This window comes from Amphiura filiformis, chromosome 11 (genome assembly GCF_039555335.1).
Source record: "Amphiura filiformis chromosome 11, Afil_fr2py, whole genome shotgun sequence".
In the NCBI taxonomy this organism is placed as follows: Eukaryota; Metazoa; Echinodermata; class Ophiuroidea; order Amphilepidida; family Amphiuridae; genus Amphiura; species Amphiura filiformis.
Window position 1 is genome coordinate 36,751,825 of NC_092638.1, and position 26,845 is coordinate 36,778,669.

The 26,845-nt window shown below is 37.1% G+C and overlaps 1 protein-coding gene across 3 annotated transcripts; it reads right to left on the reverse strand.

Moving 5' to 3' along the window:
- Nucleotides 1-5,899: 5,899 nt before the first annotated feature.
- LOC140164804 (malonyl-[acyl-carrier protein] O-methyltransferase-like) lies at nucleotides 5,900-18,600 on the reverse strand. 3 transcript variants are annotated; one of them, XM_072188171.1, is made up of 7 exons: nucleotides 17,969-18,600; nucleotides 17,151-17,402; nucleotides 15,531-15,665; nucleotides 12,201-12,326; nucleotides 10,641-10,779; nucleotides 8,085-8,177; nucleotides 5,900-7,189 (listed from the first exon to the last, which is right to left on the reverse strand). In XM_072188171.1, exons 2-7 carry the CDS (start codon nucleotides 17,196-17,198, stop codon nucleotides 6,996-6,998), a joined length of 735 nt encoding a protein of 244 aa, XP_072044272.1. In that variant the 5' UTR covers nucleotides 17,199-17,402; nucleotides 17,969-18,600; the 3' UTR covers nucleotides 5,900-6,995. The 3 variants fall into 3 exon arrangements, with proteins under 3 accessions (XP_072044272.1, XP_072044274.1, XP_072044273.1); XM_072188173.1 differs by lacking the exon at nucleotides 17,151-17,402 and having other exon boundaries at nucleotides 17,969-18,155; XM_072188172.1 differs by lacking the exon at nucleotides 17,151-17,402 and having other exon boundaries at nucleotides 15,531-15,679; nucleotides 17,969-18,153.
- Between the last annotated feature and the right edge of the window lie 8,245 nt (nucleotides 18,601-26,845).

The window sequence follows — 26,845 nt, forward strand, 5'->3', positions numbered from 1 at the left end:
TTTATCAGTATGATCCATGACTGAAAATAAGCTCTGCAAAAATAAACATTTAAAATAAACCCGAGCCTTGCATATAGACCCAACCAATTATCAGATTAGCTTGTCATTGGTACGAATGAATAGAATACATTATCTTTGCTCCAATGCAATTCTTTTGTATTGCATTTCAATATAAAACATGATTCCCAAATCACCACTTGTACGCGCCTCATTGGGAGGTATTTGACTATTTTAGACGCTCGTTTCATCGCCAATATGAAAGACTTTTGCTTATAACTTGGCAAATGGTTAGTATATATTTCAATGCAAGACTTTTTTACGAGCGACTTACGTGTAGTGCATATACACCAAACACAAGTCAATTGAAGCCGTACAATTTACCGCGAATTTAGGACCGTAAAATTTAGACTCTTCTTTTGTCTAGATTAGCACCCAACCGCACATCACAAGGTTTTATGTCAAAAATCAATATAACTTACCAAAACGAAAACTGAAATTCACGAGCTTCACATTTTCAGTAACTAACAAAAGGCTAGAATAAAAGATTGGTCACACCTGGGAGACTACCACTTCAGAATAACAATAGCCTTGTTCACACAGTCGGACTTAAACCACTTAATACCGGACTTAAATTACGTCGGTAATAGTATCGGGTATAAGTGGCAGTGTGAATGAGCGTCGGATATAACTATATCCGACGTAATGTGGTTTAAATCCGACAATTTAAATCCGAAGATGACCAGGGTTAAGAGCTGTTAAGACCGATCGAAACGTTACGATCGGTAATAGTAATTACGTGTGAACACTGAACAGCGCTTTTGGGCTGTCGGATATAGCTGTGACCTTTCACCTTTCTGCGTGATTCAGCATGTAGAACACTTCCGGGTTAAATTAAATCACTCGCGCAACTGATTTGAAGCAGAGTATAAATAGTGTGACCAGTGAGAGATAAAACAAAATCATCATGGATGCAGGTGCGAATATCAAACGCAATAGAGGAATGAACTGGCAAGAGAAGGAGACATTAGCTTGTCACTGACCATTTCCGGTTAGTTATGACCGGTAATAGCTCGGATATAAACACGTCGGACATAGAGCTATTGCCGACTCGTCGTGTTCACACAGTCGGACTATTACCGGACTTAAATTACGTCGGTAATAGTATCGGATATAAGTGGCAGTGTGAATGAGCGTCGGATATAATGTGCTTTAAATCCGACAATTTAAGGCTGAAGATGACCAGAGTTAAGAGCTGTTAAGACCGATCGAAACGTTACGTCCGGTAATAGTAATTACGTGTGGACACGCAGCACTATTGGGCTGTCGGATATAATTGTGAGTAGGCCTATATCACTCGCGGAAAATTTTAAGCAGAGTAATTTATGGCTGCAGCTGCAAATATTAATATAAACTAGCGGGATGCAGGCCTTGCCGTTTAGATTTTAAAGGCGAGTGGTTAATCACTCGCTAGCATGATTGTAGGCGAGTGGTCGAATTTTCACAAATATCACTTATTTAGGAAATAATCAAGTAGAGTTTCTGTCTTGACACGGTATTTATGTACATTTATGTTGAAATGCGCGCGAAGCGCGCTAACATTTTCACTTTCTACGCTTGGAGGAGTACAGCATCGATTAAATACTGAAATGGCTGATTCAGTGGCTGATTTTGGGAGATTCGCAGCGAGTGATATTTAGTGTCTATGGCGAGTGGAAAATCGGTCACTAAAAATCGAGTTTGGGCGAGCGGTGGCGAGCGAGAGCGATCGCTCGCCTCAAACGGCAAGGCCTGGGGATGCGATTTTTTTTTTCGGACATCACCGTTAGATGAGTAAATGGGAGCGTTCACTATAACAGGAAGAATTACTGAACAGGTAGAATATTTGAAAATGAACATTAAAATCTGTTGTTTCTTACATTTCTCTTTTAGCTTCTTTTTTATTTGCTGCTTGTGATTTCCCGTTTCCATAGAGGGGTCAATTGGAATGACAAGGAAACATTGGCTATACTCAAAATTTGGAGAGACACGGAAAGTATTTCTGGGATAAAAAAAGCTTTGGGAGGAAATAGCCACGCTATTACATGACAAGGGGGGTCCCGATACGGTCGGGGAGCAGATACCTGTAGTGATAAAGGCACTGAAAACTCTCCATCGCACCCTCCATGATCGGGTGAAAAATTCAGGCGCAGGAGCAATTGACCATCCTTATTGGGATAACCTACACGAGTTTCGGGGGTAGCAAATGTTAACCCCAGAGGGTTCAGTGGGGGGCAGTATGGCCCTGGATGTAGATGGAGATGAAATTTATTAAGCCATAAGCATGATAATAGAAAGGCATGCAATTGCATTTTATAAGATGATTAGGGGGTCCCAAATATATACGGAAAGAAAAATATGGGGTGTCATAAAATATTTTTGATGACCAAAATGTAGGGAGTCACAACACAGCATGACTACAGATAGTGTGCTTATTTTATTCAAAAAGACTGATGTCTGGTTTTTTTTGGGGGGGGTGTAAACGGTGGGGGGGGGTCATAAAATATTTGCTGCCGAAATAGGGGAGGTCGCAATTTTATTGAAGCCGACTTTTTGTAAATTTAAAAATAGCATGATGATGGGAGTCAGTGTAATTTTTTTTATTTTTGTCATTTTTTCAAAGATGTTCACCATAGTAGGGCCTACATGTATAAAATGCGATATAGAGCTAAGTCTACTGTAAAATGGGACTACTTTGTCAAACTAAAATAATAATAATAATAATAATAATAATAATAATAATAATAATAATAACAATAACAATAATAATAATGATAATAATAATAATAATAGAACCTACATAAATACAAAATTGGTCTTAATTTTGGAACTTTTGAATTTGCATTTTTCTTACATGACATACCTACCACATTGTCTGTAATTTGTTTTAAAAAGGGGCGTTTATTGAAAGTGAATTTTCAGTGAAAACATTTAAAATCGGGTTAAATTTTCTGATGATGCTCATGTAGAAAGAAGGGTTTATGACCGGTAATAGGCTTTAACGGACATAACATGTCGGGCATACGCTTGCGAAGTTACGTCATTTATCAGATTAATTACCATAGCAATAGGTGAAAACAATTTTGAACATTTCGCGCTGTACTACAAGCAGGTTGCACTCATCACCAGTATGTCTACAATCATAGATTGAATACAATACCGGTCTTTTCAAAGATACAATCTTACAGGTGCAACTAATCAGCACGATTCACCTATTGCTATGGTAGTTAATCCGATTATTACGTAACTTCGCCAGCGTATAGCGCTATTGCCGACAAATGTGGACGCACTAAGGGATTAGCGGAAATATTTAATTCGATCGGACATAAGCCTAGATAAAATATTACCGGTAATAAGTGCATGTGTGAACACAGCTATAGACTTACAAAAACAGATCCGGAAACAGAAACTGAAAAGATAAAACGACGGTAGGGACTTCAAGGATTACGAAGAAATAGGTTAGAAAAATACATCATCTGGGTGCATGAGAACAATAGCTGGGTACTAGACTATATGGCTTGTTGTATCTGTAAAGTTTAGCTATTATAACGCTATGGGCAGAAACGTGTCAAAGGGCAATGCACTTTGGGTTGGGCCAATTTACTTATATTATAACATTGTCCAATTCAAATTGGACAATATTAACCGTATTAGTTGGCCCCAGCCAAAAATGTGTTAACCTTTGACACATTTGCCTATAACGTCGTAACAAAACTTCGCAGATGCGGTAGAGCAAACTATTCTTTGGATCAACACAAATTCGGTATAGTCATATGTAATTTTGCCACATAAGCTTGTTTTGGTGTCCATAGTTTTGTTTTTGATGGATATTGCTTCTAAATACCACGAACTTCAAAAATATGTTTACTGGACCTCTGTCAGCATTGGGCTAGTTCACACAGAGGTCAAAATTCAAATGCTGTTGAAAAGTTCTCCAAAATATTCCCCTTGTCATGCTTATTCATAGCGCTCAAAATTTCATCAATCCTGTTGTACACTTTATCTTGCTGAGTGCAAGGGCTGGTAATTTTTCCTCTCATGGTTATTACGCGTTTGTGTACCGGTTAGTTTGGTCACATTTTACCATGTTGATGTGCTTCATTTTATGATGCTGTACTTATAGTATTGTATTTGTTTGCGATTGTATTATTTGGTTAAATTTGAAATTGTAGGGGACCAACGATTTCCGCCTGCTTTCAAAATCGGCGATTAGTTGTCAAAAACTTCTTTCACCCAGTGTAATTTGGGGATCTGCTGAGATGATATTAATGAATTTTACAATCTAACAGCGGATAGGTGTGCGCCTTGTTCGGCTCAACCGGCCTAGTGGATTAGATCTGATTCTGATGATCCACCAGTGGCTTAAAAAGTGCGCTGTATAAATCTAACATGAATTAATTTTTTTATAATTTGATAAATATTTCTTGTTAACATACTCTAATGTGGTGCTCACTACATGTGGAACCGATGTAGCTAAGCCAGTACCTTCCAGCCTGTTTTTAACCTGTATATAGTATCTTTTTATGCCTTTGAGTCTCATGCCTGTTATGTGTGAGAGCGTGCCACCATTTGTGCGAGTATACTCCTAGGAGGTTTGTGCACAGTAGCGGAAAGAAGAAGAAGAAGATGCGGAAGGTCGAGTCTGCAAATGTTCTGTGCATGAGCTAGTAGAGATACAGCTTCATGTTCAGTGTAATCAAATAAAATAATATAGCTGGTTATCAACAAATCGTGATACATTCCTTCTTGTTACGAACGACAAGTATTAATTTCGATATTATTATGACAAAATCCATTCCCTTCTCAAATGATTAGGCTTTCTTCTCGAAAAAAATCAGAGGCCATGATAGAAACCCTTATCCTTTAGTTGATAAGAATTCTGCAATCTGTATATTAATGAGAAGTACGCAGGTAATATTTCCCGTAATACTTGCGTAGTCCGTAACATGACTCGCGCGATATCATAGACTCGCGCATATACTTCAAGCGAGGCATGGTTGCACTTTTAAAAAAGCAAGGAAAAACTAGTCTATTTTTTGGTAAGATTATCAAACTAAATTTCTTCAGCAAAGTTTACAAAATGTTCAATTAAGGATAAAATCGATACCCCTGTTTGTTCTCATGTATTACGGGAAAATGGAATACGGCACCAGACCGTAGATGTTTAACAGTATTTCGTGAACAAACAGGTGGTAAATGGGAGGAGTTGAACAGCGACCTCAAAGTTGAGATTTTCCATTTTTGGCCCTATTTTAAGGGGAAATTTGGGCCTGTGGTACTCCATCTATTACTCTACTTTTCATGGTTTTAGTGAAGCAGGCAGTCTATTTTCAAAATCTATAGTGCTCTGTTTGTATATTTTTTATTTAAATTGATTTGTAGGCCTCCGAAATTGCCCAATAAGCATGCAATTTCCCCACGCAATAAGCATGCAATTTCCCCATATCACAGAGAATTTAGGGGTTTATTATGGGTTTCCCATTGCCTGTAACTTTATTAAATTGACTCAGACTCAGAAAAGTTTTATATAGGAAATGGAAATCTACCATTAGAGGTATTTCGTCACTATCGACCCATGGCACAACATGCGAATCAGTACAGAAGATTTAAATGGAAGAATGCATAATGGGAAGTGTGGTCTAAACCGCAACATAATTTGTTCCTTGTTTTGCAAATGACAATAATATGTTATAATTAGCAAACAATGGCGCTGTGTGGTCTCTATAGTGACCGTTTGCCACCGTTCTTATAGCCTATTTTTGAATTTTTACAATTTTATTAAGTAAGTTTTACATGTATTTCCCCATAAAAGTACTCCATAATTCAAATAAGGCAATATTAACGTACAAAAATAAAGCGTAAATAAGATACGATTTGGAACAAAATGTTTCAATTTATTCATGACATTTTCTTGAAATTGTTCTAGATAGGCAATCTATGTGACATTTCCAAGTGAGACATTCGTCTATTAGTACACCAAGGAATTTAGTTTGATGCACTGTTTCTAAAGCCGTGTGATCTAGTGTGATATGCTGGTCTTGATTCATCGATGTCATTTTGGGTGTGCCAAGTACCATGTAATTTGTTTTGGTAGCATTAATTGACCATTTATTAGCTTTAAACCGATTGCTTACTTCCTTTAATTCTTCATTAACAAGGTTTGTCTAGCGTTCTACGTTTTTATGGGAGTCTAAAATGGTGGTATCGTCTGCAAAAAGGACGAATTCGAGTACTTTAGATGCATTGGTTATATCATTGACATAGAGTATAAATAGAAGTGGCCCCAGGATTGATCCTTGTGGAACACCACATACAATATCGTGTGATTCTGATTTATAAGAATTATAACAAACATATTGTTTTCTGTTACATAGAAATTTCTGAACCATTCTAACACAATACCACGAAAGCCACAGTGTTCTAATTTATGTAAGAATATGTTACGATCAGTTTCTTTCAACTGTTGCAGTAACTTTGTCTACCATTTGCTCTATAGCCATAAATGTCGAATGTTTTGACCGAAAGCCAAATTGTTTGGGGTTAAGGATTTCAAAAATGTCAAAAATTTCATACACAGAGGGTCAAGTTTTTTAAACTGGAACCCCAAAAAGGTGGTGCTGTCACATTTTGAGCGGATTATTCGGTATTTAGTTTAGTGTATAAGTACTGCGAAATCAACTGTTATTGCAGAATAATCTGTCCGTATTATCTTAAAGACAATGTTCGTTTTTGCATATTATAGACTGCACGTTTTTTTGCTGCAAAATATTTTTCATTATATTTTATTATATTTAATATCGGTATTATGACATACGTGATAAATAGTACATAAAACGACTAATAAATCCTGCCATGATGACGTCCAGTTTATTATATCATAAAAAAGGACATGGCGCTATCTGATAGTGAAAAGTAACAATTTTAGGAAAATCAAAATCTATTTTTTTTAAAACCGCACACTATTGCTTTAATGTGAGGAGGTACACTGGTGTTATTTCCCCATTGCTTGAGAACACAGTAATGTCCTGCTTGCTCCATTTTGTACAACTTCCATTATCGACGAATGATTGGAGTTCTGCCTCGATTGAATCCTTGTGAAATTCTGGGTCCGTTTTCATCCAATGTTGGAAAACATTGAACATAATTACACCACCTGCATAATTAACAAACAATAATAATTATTACGACAGTAAGTTACACCAGTAGATGACACAGACCTGTATAAAATACATAGACTATAGACGAAAACCCAATAGGGCATTGATATTGAGGCATTTTTGAGTATAAATTAAGTTGGTAGTTTCCCTATTTTACCCCATTTTAGGTCAAATTACTCATGTTCCAATTGCCTGGCTGGTAATTAACATCATAAAAACAAAATATTCCTACACATACTACTAATGGTTGAGAAATTAGGTACCACATCGAATTTTGTCATATAGCGCTATCGGTGGCACTTTCAGTCATACCCTGGTCATGTAATGAATATGTATATCAAGAATAAAAATTAACTTTCGCATACTGTTATTGTTTTCCATTTGATTGAAACTAAAGCAATGTTCAAATGTTCACGGTGCAAAAATACGAGGCATTGGTACATATTAGGGTACCGATAGCACTAGGATCAACTGCGAATAAGGGCCAAGGTAAATTTTCAAAATGTACGTGGGTAGTACTAAAGAATTTGATGCAAGCTATTTGCATAGCTTCAGAGATTCAGAAAAGAACAGTTTGCAATATGGTTGATGTGTTACATTGCAAACAGATCAAACTAATAAAGGTCGATAGGATTAACTTAACATTGCCCCAAAAAATTGAAAATTAAAAAGTGAACAAACGTGAGACACTGGAGAGTTTGCGAAATGCTGTTCCAAATTGACTTGTTCCATGTCTACGTCAACTTACTGTTCATTCATTGCAGTGTAGAGTCATCCGATGTTTCGTCCTATGGGCTATATTTCGCAATATTAGCGATTACATTTGCGTTACTCTGGCGTGTATTCTGTCGGTATGAATTCCGTGTTATTTATACCGAGATTAAGACTTACCGGGCTTAGTTATTCTCATTAATTCAGGCAATGACGTTTTTGTAATGTGACCAATGAGGAACGCTCCAAGTAAACACAAAGCATCGTAAGTATCTGTCAGTAAAAATTAAAACCGTATAATAATGAGAAATTTGATTAGAGTTTGTTACAATCAATATTGTAACAAAGCTTAACATTTCAATAAAAATAGATTTGTATTTATTTCTTTTCCACAAAATTTAGTTTTCGCTGTTTAATAAGTCCCGTTTCAATTTTGAGCAGAACAAATGAGGCAAAACAAGGAAAAGACGGCGATGTCGTCACTCGTTAATGCGTGTCGTTTGTGAATGAGGTCGGTCGCCTTGATGTGTTATGAACATCCAGTGCACCATTATGTACCACAATACAATCGTGTAAAAATTAGAATTTTGAAAAACATTGACAAAATGTTAACATATTACTTTAAGGGTACATAACCATCTTATACATGCTTTAGATAACAATGTTTTTGTTTTTTGTGTGCATATTTCAGCTGCATTTGACACATCATGTGCGTCTTTAGCCTTGACAATTAACGTCTTGCGTTTCGCTAATGACAATGGTACAAACTATTTTGAAATTCATCATATCTTTATATCATTAACAATCATTTCTTATCTCCTTGAATAAGTTCATCAAGATTGTTTAGTGAATGTTTTAAATTATGTTTTAAATTTCGATTCGCAACATCCCTTGCAACAGAAATGGGAGGGGGTCAGAACTTTGTTAAGCTGAATTTATACTCGATCGCTTTTGCAGAAAAGCGATTCTCACGCATGCTCAGTGTTTACTTACATTTCCAGAGCGTCAAGACGATCAATCAACTCAAATCGCTGAGGCCAAAACGACGTCGCTTTTGCAAGTTGAAGAAATCTCAACACGTGAATGCGTCAACCAATCATATCCAACCAACTGGATCTATTATTTTGATAATTAATTTTCCTTTCTCGATTATTAACTTTCGGCGATGAACTAATTCAAAGCAATAATTATTGACAGCAACCGATGTTTTAAAAATGTATTTTATGGCATTTAAAACATTTTAATTGTCGTCTGCAATCGCTATCGCCGTGATAAGTATAAATGCAAAAGCGACGAGCGATGCATCGCAAAATTCGGCGATTGCACATCGCTTTCCAAAAGCGTTTCATCGCAATCGCTCGGTGATCGAGTATAAATTCAGCTTTAGATTGCAACGGAACGAAGAGGATAAACAACATGAGAAGGAACATATTAAACATACGATAAATCAATGTGAATATTCTAACTGGGCATTTGAAAAAACATCACATCAAAGATAAGACCAAAGCGAGAAAGAAAGCAAAGGACAAGAACACCATGTGATTAATTGGGAGGGGGCAAAGATAAGACTCTTGCAAGCAAACCAGATGGATCAGAGAAGCAATAACGGGGATCAGAAAACGTTATCAACCAGGATGAAGGAACATATTCACTAAATCATGTATTTGCTGTAAAAGGGATGTAATACTCGGATTGACTGCCATAGCAATAGATTAATACAATTGTTGAATATATCACCCTACAAATTTCACGGTCAAAGAACAGGGATAAAAACCTAGATCGTAATATTATAGATGGATTAGTATCTTTGAAAAGAGCGATATTGTATTCAATCAATGATTGCAGACATACACATGTGATGAGTAAAACCTGCAGTGCATGGCGATATATACCAATTGTATTCATTGTTATGGTAATTAATCCTGTTATATCATCACTTTTTACGGCGAATGCGACCAGCTACTACAAAGAACTGAACACTGTTGAGATGAGAGTAGGAGTGTTGCTGATGAAGTCTTCCGATCGGAAGATGAAACGTCTAAACGTCTAAAACGTGAATGAATCACTGCACTTGTAAAACATAATTTATCATTTACCATGTTTACCATGTTTACCATATAGATAATGTAAAACAGGCACTCATCATCAGTATTTAAAAGGACTCTTCAGCTGGACCCTCTAGAATAATCTCACGAGCCAAGTGATGGTCAGCATTTAGTCGGCCATGACTGGGTCCCCGGCGCACCAAACCGGTGTTGTGACTGCCCAATTGGGTGGATTAAAGCCGCTTAAAAATCTATGTTATGTTGTATTGTGTTGTAAACTTTCATCATTCTATTGTCTACGTGTAACACGGGTGATGAAATGCAGTTTAAAATCCCCGCCAAGGACGAATCATTTCATATTTTAGGTGGAAAATATCCGACGGGGACCCAGCTATGGCTGCCATTGAGGTGTAGGAATGCGTGAAATGGGATTCTTCTATAGAAGTCGTTATGTTTTGTGATTTGCAGATTGTAGGATCATATTTCAGGGAAGAAAATTGGCGGGGGGTGAACATGAAGGTGAATTTTGGTACTTGATGGGCTAGTATGCACACAATTGTGCCCTATTTTCCCCCAAAACACGTTTTTGGGCTAAAATGGAAGATGCACGGGAATTAATTGCTTTATTTTTTATCATGTATATTGAAAAATTTAGTGCCCCACCTACCAATGTGTGGTTATTCAGACTTACTGTCAGCTATGTTTACTTTCTTGCCAGGTATTATAGCTTCATGTATGTATTCTTTGTAAACACCCTTCGACTGCGCAAACAGCAACATTTCCTCGACTGCATCTAATGCATCAACATTTGTGTATCCTACTTCCTTAAGCTGATTGAAAAACAAGAGAGAATAATATCGTTTACAGTTAAGCTGTCAAAAATAAAGTTTTGAAATCATGCATGACTTGTAAAACTTAAATAAAATTAATCAAAATAGTTTTTTCTTTCTAATATCTTTTTTCCTCGTTCCCTTTACTTAAACTGCTCTCTCCACTTTATCCCGAAGTTTCTCTTGCCCTCTTGTCCTCTAATTCTTAAGTTTCGCCTCCTCGTCCGTCTTCTTTTCCTCTTTTTCTTCTCTTTCTTTTTCTTCTGTCTCTTCTCCGACCTGCGTCTCCTTATCAATCTTTTCTTCCATTTCTTCTTCCTCTTCTTCAAGTTTTTACGCTTTGCTTCCGCTTCCACTTCTTCCCCTTATCATTCTCCGTCTATTACGCCTCTTCCCTGCTTCTTTTTTTACTTCTTTTTTCCTCCTTCTATTTCCCGATTTTTGCGTAAACGAAAAAGAAAGCAATTTCTGGCGCGGCACTGGCAGCGTCATCCACAGTGACAAAAAATGTGCCACTGTGACAAAATGTTGGAGAAAATGCTGTATGAAAACAAAATCGTTTGAGCGGCGTTTCACAATGGGAAATATCAATGGATGTTATTCAGTGCTTTAGCTAGGATTTTTGAAGTGGAGAAAAGCAAGAGGGGAATTGGACTAAAAAGTACAAAAAAAGTCCTAAATCATCTAAAATATCACGGCTGTCAGCATCGGGATGGAAGGGGGTTGAGCTCAGGGAGCAGCTCCACTGTCTATGCAATGTTAGTACACTCATAGAAATGACTTGTTCGCCTTGTTGGCGCAATTCAAAAGGAGTAAGTTTACTCAAAAATAGTGTAAAAGTTGCCAAAACAAAATTCATTTTAGTTATCCGAACTTAAAAATGCTGAAAAAGCTCAAAAGTTCCGTCAACTAATCAACTTTGTTGGCATTACTTAAAAGTTGATATAAGTCGTTGCGTCAACTTTTTAAGTAATGCCAACTTCTGAATTGAAGTTCAGGGAACTTGGAAAAATAAACAAGGTTCAAAGAACCAATTAGTTGAGTTATTGCAAGTTGATATACTCGTTCATATTAAGTTACTGGTACTTATTGTTTTGAGTTATTCCAATTTGGTACTTTGTTACTTAATTCACGTAATTGGATCATTTTCTGCACAATTAGCAGTATTCAAATGTTTATTTTGTAATCAGTGCAAAATTTTGTATACTATAGCACACCTCTAGAAAATTATGCTAACCTAGTTTCAGTTTCTGAGTTGTAACAACTCAATAGAGTAAGTGTAAATGAGTGCGACCAACATAATGATATCGAGTCAGCGTTACTCAAAATTGTACGCGTTGGCATTACTCGGAAAGTTGACGCAACGACTTACATCAACTTACTGAGTAATGCCAACGAACAATTTCTATGAGTGTAGTTACCTTTTCTCCCATGATCCCAGTGCCAGCGCCTACGTCTAAGATGCGAGAATCCTTACTCAGATGTATGCTCTCTAATATCTTCGCCATCGCCAGAGCTCCGGCAGCCTTGCCAAGACTAATGGCATACTTGATCAATGTGAAACAAAAAAAGGTGAAAATGAAATGATTACAGGTAATATAAGTGATCCCCGCGAAAACCTACACTACAATGTGCCCATATGATTATACCCCGGATACTAAAATGTTTCCATAATGGAACGTCCCCCTAAAAATCTTAAAAGAATAACAAGAAAGAAAAAAAACACCACCAACAACAACAACAAAAAAACAAGGGCAATTATTCCTTTTTTTGTACAGTGTACATCTTCAGTTTTAGTCCGAAAAACACGGGCCATATTATAGGGTAAAATTGAACAATTTATCGTGCTCCTCGTACACTAGCTGATCCGATAACAAAAATCATCTTCATTTTGGGCAAAAATTTTGGACTAAAATTGCTTTCAATTAAAAATGTCTTAGTAAAACCAAATCCTCGTCCCCCTAAATTTTGATACTTCAGCCGCCACTTGGTAAGGTTACCCTGGGTAACCTTAAGTAGACAAGTTACCCTGGGCAAAAAATGTTGATGTTTTTAATGACCTATACGTATAAAAGCGGGCCTATATCAAAAGCTCATGTTATCTGCAAATTACGGTCTAACGGCAAAACGTCCTATATGCCATGTAGGAGGAGACCTAGGACCTGAAAGAGGAGGACGAAATTTCAATGCTTTGAATCCATCATGCACGAAATTTGCAATTGCCGACATCTATCTGAGACACATTTAAGAAACTGGGTCATTCCATATGAAATCAAGGAGGCGCCCTACCTGACCCCCTCAGATTTGCTTTATATTTTAGTCATATGTTGTACCTGTAAAAATATTAAAAACCTGCAAATTTGAGGTCTGTAGCTCTTACGGATTTTCTGTGGCAGCCATTTAAATTTGGAGTAGGGGGGTCTAAATTTGGACCCAAAAGTTGCCCTTGAAATAAATTTCATCTTTGGGAGTCTGTGCCTTCTTTATAAAATGAGAGAGAGGTCTGAAACTTTGTATACACACTAACTGCATGCCCAATTTGTCAAAAATAAAAAATAAAAAATTTCTGTAATTGCGCGTTGTGTCACGGGGTCATTAAATATGCAAGAAAAAATGTAATGTTTTGTAAACTGGCAAGTTTAGCCCCCCTAAATTCACATTTTTGTCAGATTAATTATTTTTGTTATCACTGATGCTATATATAGGATAAATACAATGCATATCCAAGAAATTGAGGTCACAACTCATTTACATTTCGAACAGCGCCCTCACGAAGATGAAATTTATTGCAAATTCAACATTTTCAGGGGGCCCAAAGTCGATGTGGTCCACCTTCAAAATTTATAAAACATCACTTTTATATAACTACTAGTCTTAAATTACAACTTTGCTAAGTCCCAGTAATTGTATAGGTTGACTTCATATAAAATGACAAGCCCAAAGTTGACCATTTTCTTATGATTGCATGTAGTGCAAATGTGCCGAATTCGGAAGGCTTGAAAGTCAAATTGGCCACAATATTACAAATAAATGATTAGATGAGTAGTTATTGGCCCTATTTATACTTTTATTTCCATTTCATTTTGAATATATACAACTCATTTACATTTCGAACAGCGCCCTCACGAAGATGAAATTTATTGCAAATTCACCATTTTCAGGGGGCCCAAAGTCGATGTTGTCAACCTTCAAAATTTATAAAACATCACTTTTATAAGACTACTAGTCTTAAATTACAACTTTGCTCAATCCCAGTAATTTTATAGGTTGACTTCATATAAAACGACAAGCCCAAAATTTACCATTTTCTTATGATTGCATGTACTGCAAATGTGCCGAATTCGGAAGGTTTAAAAGTCAAAATGGCCACAATATTAAAAATAAATGACTAGATGCATAGTTATTGGCCCTATTTACTTTTATTTCCATTTTATTTTCAATATTGGGGCCAATTTAACTTTTAAGCCTTCCAAATTCGGCACATTTGCAATACATGCAATCATAAGAAAATGGTCAACTTTGGGCTTGTCGTTTTAAATGAAGTCAACCTATACAATTACTGGGACTTATCAAAGTTGTAATTTAAGACTAGTAGTTATATAAAAGTGATGTTTTATAAATTTTGAAGGTGGACCACATCGACTCTGGGCCCCCCTGAAAATGTTGAATTTGCAATAAATTTCATCTTCGTGAGGGCGCTGTTCGAAATGTAAATGAGTTGTGACCTCAATTTTTTAGATATGCATTGTATTTATCCTATATATAGCATCAGTGATAACAAAAAATAATTAATCTGACAAAAAATGTGAATGTAGGGGGGCTAAACTTGCCAGTTTACAAAACATTACATTTTTTCTTGCATATTTAATGACCCCGTGACACAACGCGCAACTACAGAAATTTTTTATTTTTTATTTTTTGACAAATTGGGCATGCAGTTAGTGTGTATACAAAGTTTCAGACCTCTCTCTCATTTTTTAAAGAAGGCACAGACTCCCAAAGATGAAATTTATTTAAAGGGCAACTTTTGGGTCCAAATTTAGACCCCCCTACTCCAACTTTAAATGGCTGCCACAGAAAATCTGTAAGAGCTACAGACTTCAAATTTGCAGGTTTTAATATTTTTACAGGTACAACATATGACTAAAATATAAAGCAAATCTGAGGGGGTCAGGTGGGGCGCCTCCTTGATTTCATATGGAATGACCCAACTGTGAGTTACGGGCACACGGATGTAAAATGCGTCTATAATCAGGCCAATATAATAGCATTCCGTATTAATTAGTACACATTGACGAGGTGAACATTGATATGGTTAATGCCCTTCTTGCCCTCGCTTTCGTTATTTAATAATCACATGGTACTCATCTTGTCCTCGCTTTCGTTATTTTATAATCAAATGGTACTCATCTTGTCCTCGCTTTCGTTATTTAATAATCACATGGTACACATCTTGTCCTCGCTTTCGTTATTTTATAATCAAATGGTACTCATCTCTCTTGTCCTCGCTTTCGTTATTTAATAATCACATGGTACACATCTTGTCCTCGCTTTCGTTATTTTATAATCAAATGGTACTCATCTCTCTTGTCCTCGCTTTCGTTATTTAATAATCACATGGTACTCATCTTGCCCTCGCTTTCGTTATTTAATAATCACATGGTACTCATCTTGTCCTCGCTTTCGTTACTTTATAATAATATGAGATATCGGTGTTCACCCTATCAACGGCGGGTAAATATACCACTTACTTGTTCATATCCTTTAGCATTCTTATAGTACTCGAACAGCTTTTCAGTGTTTCCTTCAATGGCCAGTCGATCCATCTCGTTTCTTACACACGGTGGTTCTTCTATTGCATCTGTATTGGTAGCCATCTTTTCCTTCTATTTGTATTATGCTATAACAAATGTTAGTCAGTGGGTTAACTTTAAAAACAACAAGATAATCATTTTGAACGGAAGAAAACAGCATTTCACCCTCATGGAGGGACAATATATAGATATATGATGATCGCAGCTCGCACTTGATAGAGGCCTAGTGCCGAAACATTGTGAATACATTTGTGGATTAAATTCCCAGCAAATGTAAAGTGTTCAAGAACTCTTATTTAATGGATCTACTAATTCATCAGATCTATAAAATAAAAGATAAGACAAATGAACAAGAAATAAGAAAACAAAAACATGAAAATATACGCAAAAAATTGAAAATCGGCAAGTGGGTCCGTTCTAAAGAGCAAGAAGGACGAAGCGAACGGGCTTCCTACTCTACTCCTACTCTAGCAATCGGATATTGGCGTTTTAATCGGTTTGATTGTGATTTTGTCCTGATTTTATTCATTATTCATTATTATAATTCATCATTATAATCGGCTTTCTGTCAGAATAGATCGTTTAATTTCCCCACCCACCACTCCCAAAGTCTACATTTTTATTATTGAAATTTTCCTTTTTATCGTAAAAAACGGGGGATCAAAAAATTTGAACCCAAATTTTATCTTGATACTGACTAAATAAGTATAAATAGTGCAAAATTTCGCGCGCTAGATAATTGTTTTGAACATATTTATCCACACTACATGTAGTGTAAATTTTTTGCATGCTGCATGGCTATGTAGACTGTATTGCGCTTTATAAGGTGTCGGAAACTCTTGAACTTCCCGTAAAAAAAAATTACTGAACCTGCTCCGATGAAAATTTCCTGGCCCTTCCTGAGAAGGAGACACAGTATTCCTCCTCGCAGGAAACGATAGTCCGCGAGGAGGAACACTGTAAGAAATTCGTTCGCCATATTTCAGACCACAATGTAGCATCGCTACCCTGGATGAAATATGAGAACTCACGTGGCTCCATGAGTACCTCCAGCCCAACCCAGCGAAACTACTGTTGACTCTACTGTAGCTTCGTGCTCTGACTGACTGGGTTGGGCTAGAGATACTCATGGAGCCACGTGGAACAGCGACAACGCCTGGTAAATAGTTCTATTGTACAGGCAGGGAAACTAAATCAATACACGTGTATTCTGCTATGCATGCCGATACACGTGTACTGATTTTCAGATGATAGATCTTCGGATACCTGGGTAGAAAATGATGAATATCTCCCGTTATTTTTGGTTTCTAATGAGAAGCCAATTGTAATGCTTGCACTTGAATATATGTGTTGAAAGAACATGACAGTCGTAAGCGTGCATATTGACAAACAACCGTGCGTTTTGAAATCAAAAACTGACCAAAAAAATCGGATTTTATATGTGCAGAACAAAAAAATGACTGCTGCCGTCATTCGTCAACCCTGCAGCAACCTGCAGGGTTACAGAACATAACACGGTACTAGCGCAGTAGAGGTAGTCTAAAGCAGATAACGTACCAAGTCAGTGACCAGGCTAATATCAATAGCCTTAGTCCTTCGGCCCATGGTTTCAAAACTATTAAACAGGTCGGAACAAAATGACCATGTGTGGCTGTTGAAGAACTAGTGGATTCAGCCTACCATCTTGGCGATTTCTGTCATGAAGATATCGGGGCGATGACACTGTGCGTGGGTTCTCATGTTTCATCCAGGGTAGCGATGCTACCGGGAATGCTACACCAGTAGGCCTAAATACAAGTCTCCTACACCCTGGGAGGAAAAAATCAGTGTTTCAAACGAGGAAACTTGCAATACGACTAAATTAAATACATTAGAAAAGGCTTAAAACCCAACTATTAGGCCCTGATTCATATTTAATCCTCATTTAGGCCTGGGAAATAGATTGTCTGTGAAAAATGAGCAGGATCTGACTTTTTATGACAATTTGCTAAACTTTCAAAATGTGTTACATTTCAGCAGAAACACCAAGCTATTCGTTAGGTGGCGTAAGCTGTGTGGGCTATAGGGTGATCTAGTCGGCATTTTTCTGCGAAAAAATGCTGGACTCCATATATAATTTCCACAGTGGATGTCTTCATCTGACCTTCGACTTGCAGAAAGGGTGAGTTTTGAAGAACTGAGTCGCTCTGGAGTCAAGAAAATGACGTTTTCCCAGACCCTGTTTGTACACAAAGTCAATGGGAGCTATTTACTGGTGTGCACCCTACACGTTGTCTGAAATATAATTTGTGAACGAGACATTTTACTATGCATTCAACTATAATTATATCTACCAATCCAGAATCTCTTACGCACGCAGGCACATCACAATTTACCTTTTATTTCTTGGGTACACTTGTGGGCCTACTGCTTGCTTCAAACGGCGTCCTGGTCTACTGTCTCGTACTTAGCATTCACGCTAGCTACACGTATCACTCATATATACACCAGGCACAAAAAGAAATTCGTCAGTTATATTTATCCTTGCTGTTCAATAACTTGATAGTTTTGGATTATTCTGAAATATACATTTTGTTAACTGGACTTTGCTTTCTCATTTGACCCTCTGTTCGTGAAAAACGAACAAGAATTGACCAAGATATGCGCCTCTAAAGCCTCAAACCCCAAAATCAAAAGTTGCATTTTCAACGATTTCCAATGGGAATGCATCGTTGTGTTGCACACAAGCACCACGGGTCAATCACCGGGGTCAATCAATAAAGCACACAGTGTACATGTATTAATTGAATCGTTAAAATTGCAACTTTTCATTTTGGGGTTTGAGAGTTTGGAGGCGCATATCTTGGTCAATTCTTGCTCAATGTTCACGAACAGGGTGTCAAATGAGAAAGAAAAGTCCAATTAACAAAATGTATATTTCAGAATAATCCAAAATTATCCAGTTGTTGAACAGCAAGGATGAATATAACTGACGAGTTTCTTGTTGTGCCTGGTGTAGTTGATTTACATACAACATAACTATATTATCGTCACGTTTGACCTTGCCTTGACCGCGTTCACTCCATAATGATAATAAGAACTATTATCTTTAAATAAAAATTCCTTTAAAAAAGGAATGGGGCGCCCAATGTGAGCTGGACGGGATATGGTGAATTCCATGGTGATTAGATTTGGTATTTAATAATGATTTTTTAGGGAGTAGAAGATGATCAAATACGAGAGAAATGCTTCATGGAATGAAGCTTTCGTGTCAATTTGCGATTATGTGGGGTTGGAGTTCTGTTTTGGGGGCCTATTGTAGTTTTCTTTGGATATTGAATATTGTTGAATTTCGTTATGCAGGCCCTAGGGTATATTATGATGGATAGTATAGAAGACACAAATAAGTAGGCTACCCCCCTAGTCATCTATACACTCATTCTTGTCACACGACGAATTTCGACAAAGTCATGTAAACGTAATTTCGTTTTTCACCTCCGTCCAGAAACAATCCTGAAATGTTGAAACCTGGGGTCGGCGCACGCATGCCAGTTTATCCTAAGGTATACTCTGTGTCTTTTGTAGCCAACCCTGTGGCTAAGAGAGGCTAGGAAATACTTAAACTAATACAAAACAAATCATACCCTCCTTTCATATTAAACAATTCCAAGAAATTGACAGGCCTGTTAAATCAAGGGTAAGGTCGATTTTTATTCTTCATGAAACGGGCACAGCCCATTTTTATGTTATTAATTCTGCTAAAAATTAATTAATAAATAACAAAATTACGTCATAATTATGACTTTAAGTCGGCCATAGAACTCTATTTTAAATGGACAAAATAGCCATTGGGGTTTCTTTCACTTTACCTTGCTAGGAACCCTTCCCAGCAGTTAGGCATTATTACAATAAATATTATTTCATTCAACATTTTGGGTAAACACTAACAAAATGACACAAAAGGCCTAAATCGTACATTATTGCGTTAAACTGCCCGACACCGACCCGGGTGAACACACGAGTCAAAAGTCGCCTAATTGGGCTACCATATCGCGGGGTTGGCAACTCTGGTTGCAAATACACTTCTGACCTTCAACACAGTCATGTATTCCGAATTTAAAGTCTGTCCACATAGAAGTACAAAGTAAATAGACCTCGGAAACTGGAGGTATGAGAATAATTATTTCAGTGCAATGCTTCTTTGGCGCGCCAACTGCTGCGCGATTTGTTCACCACGCTCTTTACCCGTCGCGTCATGCTTGCGTGTGACGCAAAGCATCGACCCCCGATGCCACAGATTTGGTTTGTACTTCTAAGCGGACAGACTATATTCCTTTCTCTGCTGACCAGAATTGAACTTCGTTAATTAATGTTTTTTATCAGAGATAGTCACCACAAAGATACTGAGCTGTGGTCTAATATCTTTGGTCAGTGGTTGTTTTGTTTGGTTTAAGGATTAGGCGTGCAAAGGTCACGGTCGTGTTGCTACTGCAATCACTATGGACCACAATGGCCTCATTCCACTGGCATATTATCAATAACCTCAATTAAACAATCATAGTGCAAAATTTGACCTTAAGTTGCAGAGTATTTTGAGTTTTTGTACTCACATTTTCAAAGGTCATTCAATAATGCACAAATGTATTGGGGTTAAAGAACTGTGCCCTGATAGATGAGCATGTTGTAGATTCTTCACACTGTAAACAACTAGTTCATGTACAAACATGATCAAAACATACATAATTAGAATGGTCAAATGTCACCGTCTATCGGGTTCTAAGAGGCGGTAAACTGGTTTAAACCATACCTGACCATACAAAGGTCACGATGTATTTGGTGTCTTTATAAGTCCATTAATTCTGTATTTTAAACAAAGAATATACGCACACCATTTTATCCCGTGCATATCAGAAAACAATAATAAAATAAAATCCAAGCATATTGTGGTTTTATTTCTGAGCTGGGCATAATTTTAGCAAGACAATTGCGTAGTAAATCTAGCAAGAGTGAAATTAGAAACTTTTCACAGAGTCATGCTATTAAGGTGCGCCCGCTTAAGGCGGGCGCCCCAAAAAGGGGAGAGACAACGCCATAGAAGAAGCTCAGTCATGCGTCATGTTGCATTGATCATGTTGATAAGGGGCTGTGCAATAATTATGAGCCGGGGTGAAATTGGGGGAGAAGTTTTGGCGAGCCGAAGGGGGGCAAGCAATTTTGGCCATCCGAGAGGGGGGGGCAAGCGATTTTTGGCACACATTCATGGGGCGCCTTTTAAATAAAACGATCTAAAAAGGCTTAGGAAAATAGTACGGAAATGCTTGAATATGCAATTTAAATAAAATTGGCCATTGCTCATTCTAATGAGACTAGTGTATGGGCAATATAAGTGTACTTTGAAAAATATTGTAAGAAACACTTAAAAGGTTTTCACTTTTAAAACCGACATTTCGGTCAAATCTTGTGCTTCGAAAGTAGTTTTCAACAAATTTACCACATTCGCTTTGCTATAGGGGCCTAAACATTAAATTGCGTTATTTATTGACCTAATGAGAATAAAAATCCCTTTAAAAAGGGATGTACCGGCAAAAGGATGAATTACAATGAGTAACAACCATTTTCTTTTTTAAAATATGAATATACAGTAAAAATAATTTTAAGTGTAAAGATTATGGTTGTTTGAACATTTTGAGCCAAGTTCCATTTGTTGCTATTCTTTCAAAATCAGTCTTTACGTTGTTACATAAATTTGAAATAAGATGGAATAAATTCCAAACATTTGGTACCAAATGTGATCATTTGGTACCAAATGTGATCATTTGGTACCAAATGTGATCCCTTCTAGATCCTCAAGAATTTCGGAAGCTAATTCATTGGCGATTTTGCCCAATAGTTTATGTTACACCCTGTTTTGTATTCTCTCTCACACTATACTTACGTCAAAACTGTCTATATAGAATAATTGTGATTGCACAAATGAAATTTGTAAAAGCAAACAACATTCGCATCTTTTAGTATAGATTAATTCATAACAATCTGGTTTGAAAATTTAAACACACAGAATGTTAAACACTATATCAAGAATAATAATTTTTGGAATATATAAACAACAAATATTTTAAATAGTTTAACTTCAACACTACACTATTTTTCGCTCACCTGTAACGTTTTCACTAGTTCGACTAGCGTCTTCAGCAGATGGTGATGCTGTGATGGTATCTTGTCTACGATCGGGATAACCTTCACTGATGACGTCATATGATTGACAGAATGACGTCATAGGATGTTACGATGTAACATCGCCCCCCACCCCCCCGGGCATCAGTAGGTTGTCCCAAATTGGGTCTATTTCGAATCCTTTGTCACGATTCAGTCTCGGTTTCAGTCATCCTATGACGTCATTCTGTCAATCATATGACGTCATCAGTGAAGGTTATCCCGATCGTAGACAAGATACCATCACAGCATCACCATCTGCTGAAGACGCTAGTCGAACTAGTGAAAATGTTCCAGGTGAGCGAAAAATAGTGTAGTGTTGAAGTTAAACTCTTTAATCATTTTATCTACCACTACGTATGAATATCCACTCGTATAACAAATATATTATAGGCCTACACGACACATACTGAAACCCAATGCTATTGTATTAATTTTGTTTATAGCATGGTTAAAGACTAGTGATATACGTAGGAACATAATTCGTTACATCTGCACCAAAGCTCCATTTTTTTGATTTCTGATTTTTCTGTATATCATCATTATTATAGACAAAAATATATGAAGTTAATCAACTTATCCAAAATAATTGGTAATTGTTTATCATGTGTGCAAATAGCTTTTGACACCAGACTTTTGATTAAGGGCATAACATACACCCTCTTCTATCCTAACATCTAATTATTATCCTGTGAAACTCCTAAATGTAGAACCGATTGCCCTGCCAATTATTCTCTCCCACCAACTGCCAATTAATTTTCATGTGTAAGTTTTCTGGAATAGATGTGTAATGACATCAAAACATTTTCATTAACCTATAGCAAGATCGCTGCTAGATAACCTTGACCCTGCTTGAAAAGCACTATGACCATGATGACCACACACTGACACATGTACTGAGTATTTTATTGTCCCCTGCGCTTTATACTCTAATAAGGTCGATGTGCATGGTAAGAGGACCAGCGAATTTGCCCAATTTTCAATTTAGAAAGAAAGTTCCTAAAATATATACTGATTTTACCTTAGTAGTTCAAAATCAACACAAAACTTCTGCTGTCTTCGCATACCAATTTTGGTATTTCTATTTGCTATGACAACTTGATCATTTTTTGACAATATTTTCTGTTTTATTCATAAACTATCTAATAGAAAGTTAGAAACAACAACAAACTTGAACCAATTAATAAGTACCGGCCAGCTGTGGCTGGCCGGTACAAAAAGTGTTTTTAGGGGGAAGTGTTAGCTTTCGTTGGATATACAAATATTTCTGATTGGATGAAGGGAACACTTGAGGTTTTGACAAAACCAATCACAGAGGTCTTTTTTCTCACATAGCTCTTTCAAGCTATGCTCTAATCAAAGACTGTTTAAAGACAATTCACTGCTTGCTTGGAAGCTCTTGGACGAAAATGTGTGCTCGGGTGTATCGAGGTGGTAACTGTGCATAGATGGTTTATAAGAGAATCGTTTTTGTAAACAAACCTTGCAATAGATTACGTAACGCATTGTTCCTTTGCGCCGATTTATTTTGCCGACAAGCCATTCATCGAGAGGAGGAGTCGAGGGGTGGAAAGCGGAGAAGCGGATGAGCGATCGAGATTGGAGGGGAGGGGAGGCAGACAAAAAGAAAGAAAGGAAGAGGGGAAGACGGAGAGAGAGGGAAAAGGAGTGCGAGGGAGAGATAGGCCCCTAAAGTGTAGGCATAAGAAAGAATAAATGCAGAGAAAGGAAAAGAAAGGAATGAATAAAGAAAATAATCATTATAACTATAAAAACTAAACACATAACAGCACTATTAGATTAAATAAATTTCGTTTGAACAAAACCATAAATTTACTCACGATTGACGGTTTCGTCTATTGTCTGGGCCCCCGTACAGGAAAAAGTTGCTGTCATTGGTATTTTTGTAAACCCCAGTGGGTAATAGTTCCAATGCAAAAAGATTAATCCATGTGTCTCTTCAGCAGAATAACCAGTTATGGGATATCGAGCCCTTTGAGGCTACTGTCTGGTCCTCCGTACAGGAAAAAGTTGCTGTCATTGGTATTTTTGTAAACCCCAATGGGTAATAGTCACAATACAAAAAAAACCTTAGACATTAACTCTGAGAGTTTGGTCTCAGACATTTAAAACCAAACCAAAAATCCCCCACAAAAACAAACAAACAAACAAACAAAAAAACAAACCAAAAACCTCAAGCTATCAAAGGAAGATTTTTAAAAGGTCGACAAAATTCCATTTTCCATTGTGTCTGAATCAGCATAATCTTATATGGTGTCCTGTATTCCTTTTAAAGATCGCTTGCCTGCCTGAGATGGAGAGCAATGTGATGGCACCGTAAATTGGTTGAGTCTAGCTAAGCATCCTTTATGAACATAGAATGTGATACGACAGGTATTCCAATTTTTCAGCAATGTCTCCCGCATTCAAATCTGTAGGCCTAATTATGATCTACATGTTTAATGATAACAACCTCTACCTCATTCGAATACCACCATGTTTGAGATTTTCAAATGATATTTTAATCCAGACCACATGTTTTATTTTTAAGCTTTCTGCTCGCGGGGTACAACTAGAGGATGGGGCATTAAATCTAGGTAGACAAATCTCTTCGGAACGATGCATTTCATATAATCAGCTGGACTGTTTTGAGAGTGCCATTTGAATTTGGCAGCAGGTGGTATTTTATCATCATTCTCATTACTAAATATTTAACTCTTTTGTAGAAGAATCCATGGTGTCATTCATTGCATGGTAGAGCCAGTTTGTTAAGTGTACAGAAGTCAAGTAGTTTCTCCACTCTGCTATTTACCATCACTACAAGGTCAAACCTCCCTGTGGTATACTGATAACCAGAAGAGTCAAGTGACTCTCTATGTGGAGTAAACTAGCACTGACTCTCAAAAGGAGTCACCTGATTGTCACAGGAGAGTCAGTTGACTCTACTTGTGGAGTCATTTGACTCTACATTCAGAGTGTTCGACGGAGTCAAGAAATTTATGATTCTTCAAGAAAGCCAGACTCTGGAATAGTTTGATTGTTGACACCATGTAATTTATATTCTCCCATTCCTAAGGGATGGTGGTTCAGCCTAAATTTATTTATCATGTCGTCTGACAGTCGCCTGTATGGCGTGAAACTCAAAATAAAGTCTCCTATTCCGGTAGGTATATGGTCAATTCCAGCCAAAGCGGGACAAAATTCTCTCTGGGGGCCATTTTAAAAATGTTTTCCTTTTCAATTCTAGACTTATCAAATGAGACGATCATATCTTGTGAATCATCAGGTGGAAGTGCCATCGGATTGAAAAATAACTTTTCTTGCTAGACCAAATAAAGTGTTAAATGCGCATATGCATGTTACCCACGAATCCAAGCCTTTTTCACCTGTTGTACGCCATAAAATTTCACCTTCTTTAATATCTTTCAATATTTTATGTGTGACTCATATACACTAGAAATCGGTGAAGACTTTGAACGTAAAATAGAATTTTATTACATATATCTACAAAGAAATATTTTGGTTATTACAAATTTTAAGAAAGAACCAGGTGTACAGTTAAGATTGTGTCAATTCTTCGAACTCTTTCCAAAGTGGCTGTCATTTAACATTACTGTATTATTTCGAAAGATTAGAATAAATGCTTCATAGAAATATAAAGTTAGATTTTGTATCTCGTCGCAGGATGAGGATCTCGGATGGATTCGTGGGTAACAGCGTCTGAAAAATAGCAATTCCTATTAATTTTTTTTACATAAAAATAAAAATTACTTTTCCGTATGTCAATAATTCAGGCTGCAATGGCACTAAAATGAATTTTAATCAAAATACAAACTACATAGAATATTTAGAATTGATCATTATGGCATTTTGGGTATAAAAATTTGAGAATAATGAAGTTGCCAAATTCAAATAGACAGAACAAACAGTTTTATATTATTATTTTAGTAAAATCATTCCATATTTTCATGCAGCAATATTCTATTAACTCGTGTTTGACAGTTCCTATGAACTAAAACACTATCAATACATTGTTAACTATAATTTAAGTAGGGATTCGTGGGTAACCAAAATGTTCGTGGGTAACACATATTTGAAGGTATGTATTGGTAAGCGGCAAAATAGAAAATATTACAGAATGTTGGAAACCATCATGCGGTTATTCCTCCATTGTGTTTCAATGATTCCCGTTTCTCTAACCAATTGCATTTACCCAAAATATGGTAATTTAGGATAATCACGGAAGGACCTGGCCACCCACCGTACTATTTGGCCTTGAATGTAAGCATGAGAGTACAAAGTCAAAAGAAAACGATGGTATCGGAAGGTGCGACCCGCAGGCCGGAAGATACGTCAATGGCTACTGGGGAAGAGAGAGATGCTGCTCAGAGTACACCTGTTGGTGATGACAGATCAGGATTAAAGCCTGCTACAGGAAGTCCCGTTCTTGACGGTCCCAGGAAGGAAAGGAACAGCACCCCTTTAAGAAAGCCAATAAATATTGCTACATGGAATGTACGCAGTATGTCAGGAGGAAAGATTGAAGTTGTGGAGAAGGAGATGGTTGCAAACAATATTAAGATCCTAGGAGTAACATAGTTGTGGTGGCTTGGTCAAGGGAGGTTCACTACAGATGATGGAAGTATGTTCATCTATTCTGGAAAAGATACTGGAAGGAAACGAGGAGGTGTGGGTTTCATAATAGAAAGAACCACAGCCAAGTGTGTTTTGGGATATAATCCAATAAATGAAAGAGTGATGACTGTAAGACTGCAAGGACATCCTTTAAATGTATCTATCATACAAGTGTATGCACCAACATCAGATGCATCAGAGAGCGAGATGACAGACTTCTATGAGATGGTACAAGGAGTTATGGATAGTATACCTACAAGAGACTTACTCATCGTACTGGGGGATTGGAATGCTAAGATTGGCAAAATGAAGGAGAAAACTGGGTGTATAGGCCAATATGGACTTGGGATCAGAAATGAACGTGGAGACAGACTAGAGGAATTTTGTGAAGCTAATAACCTAGTCATTGGGAACACGTTATTTCA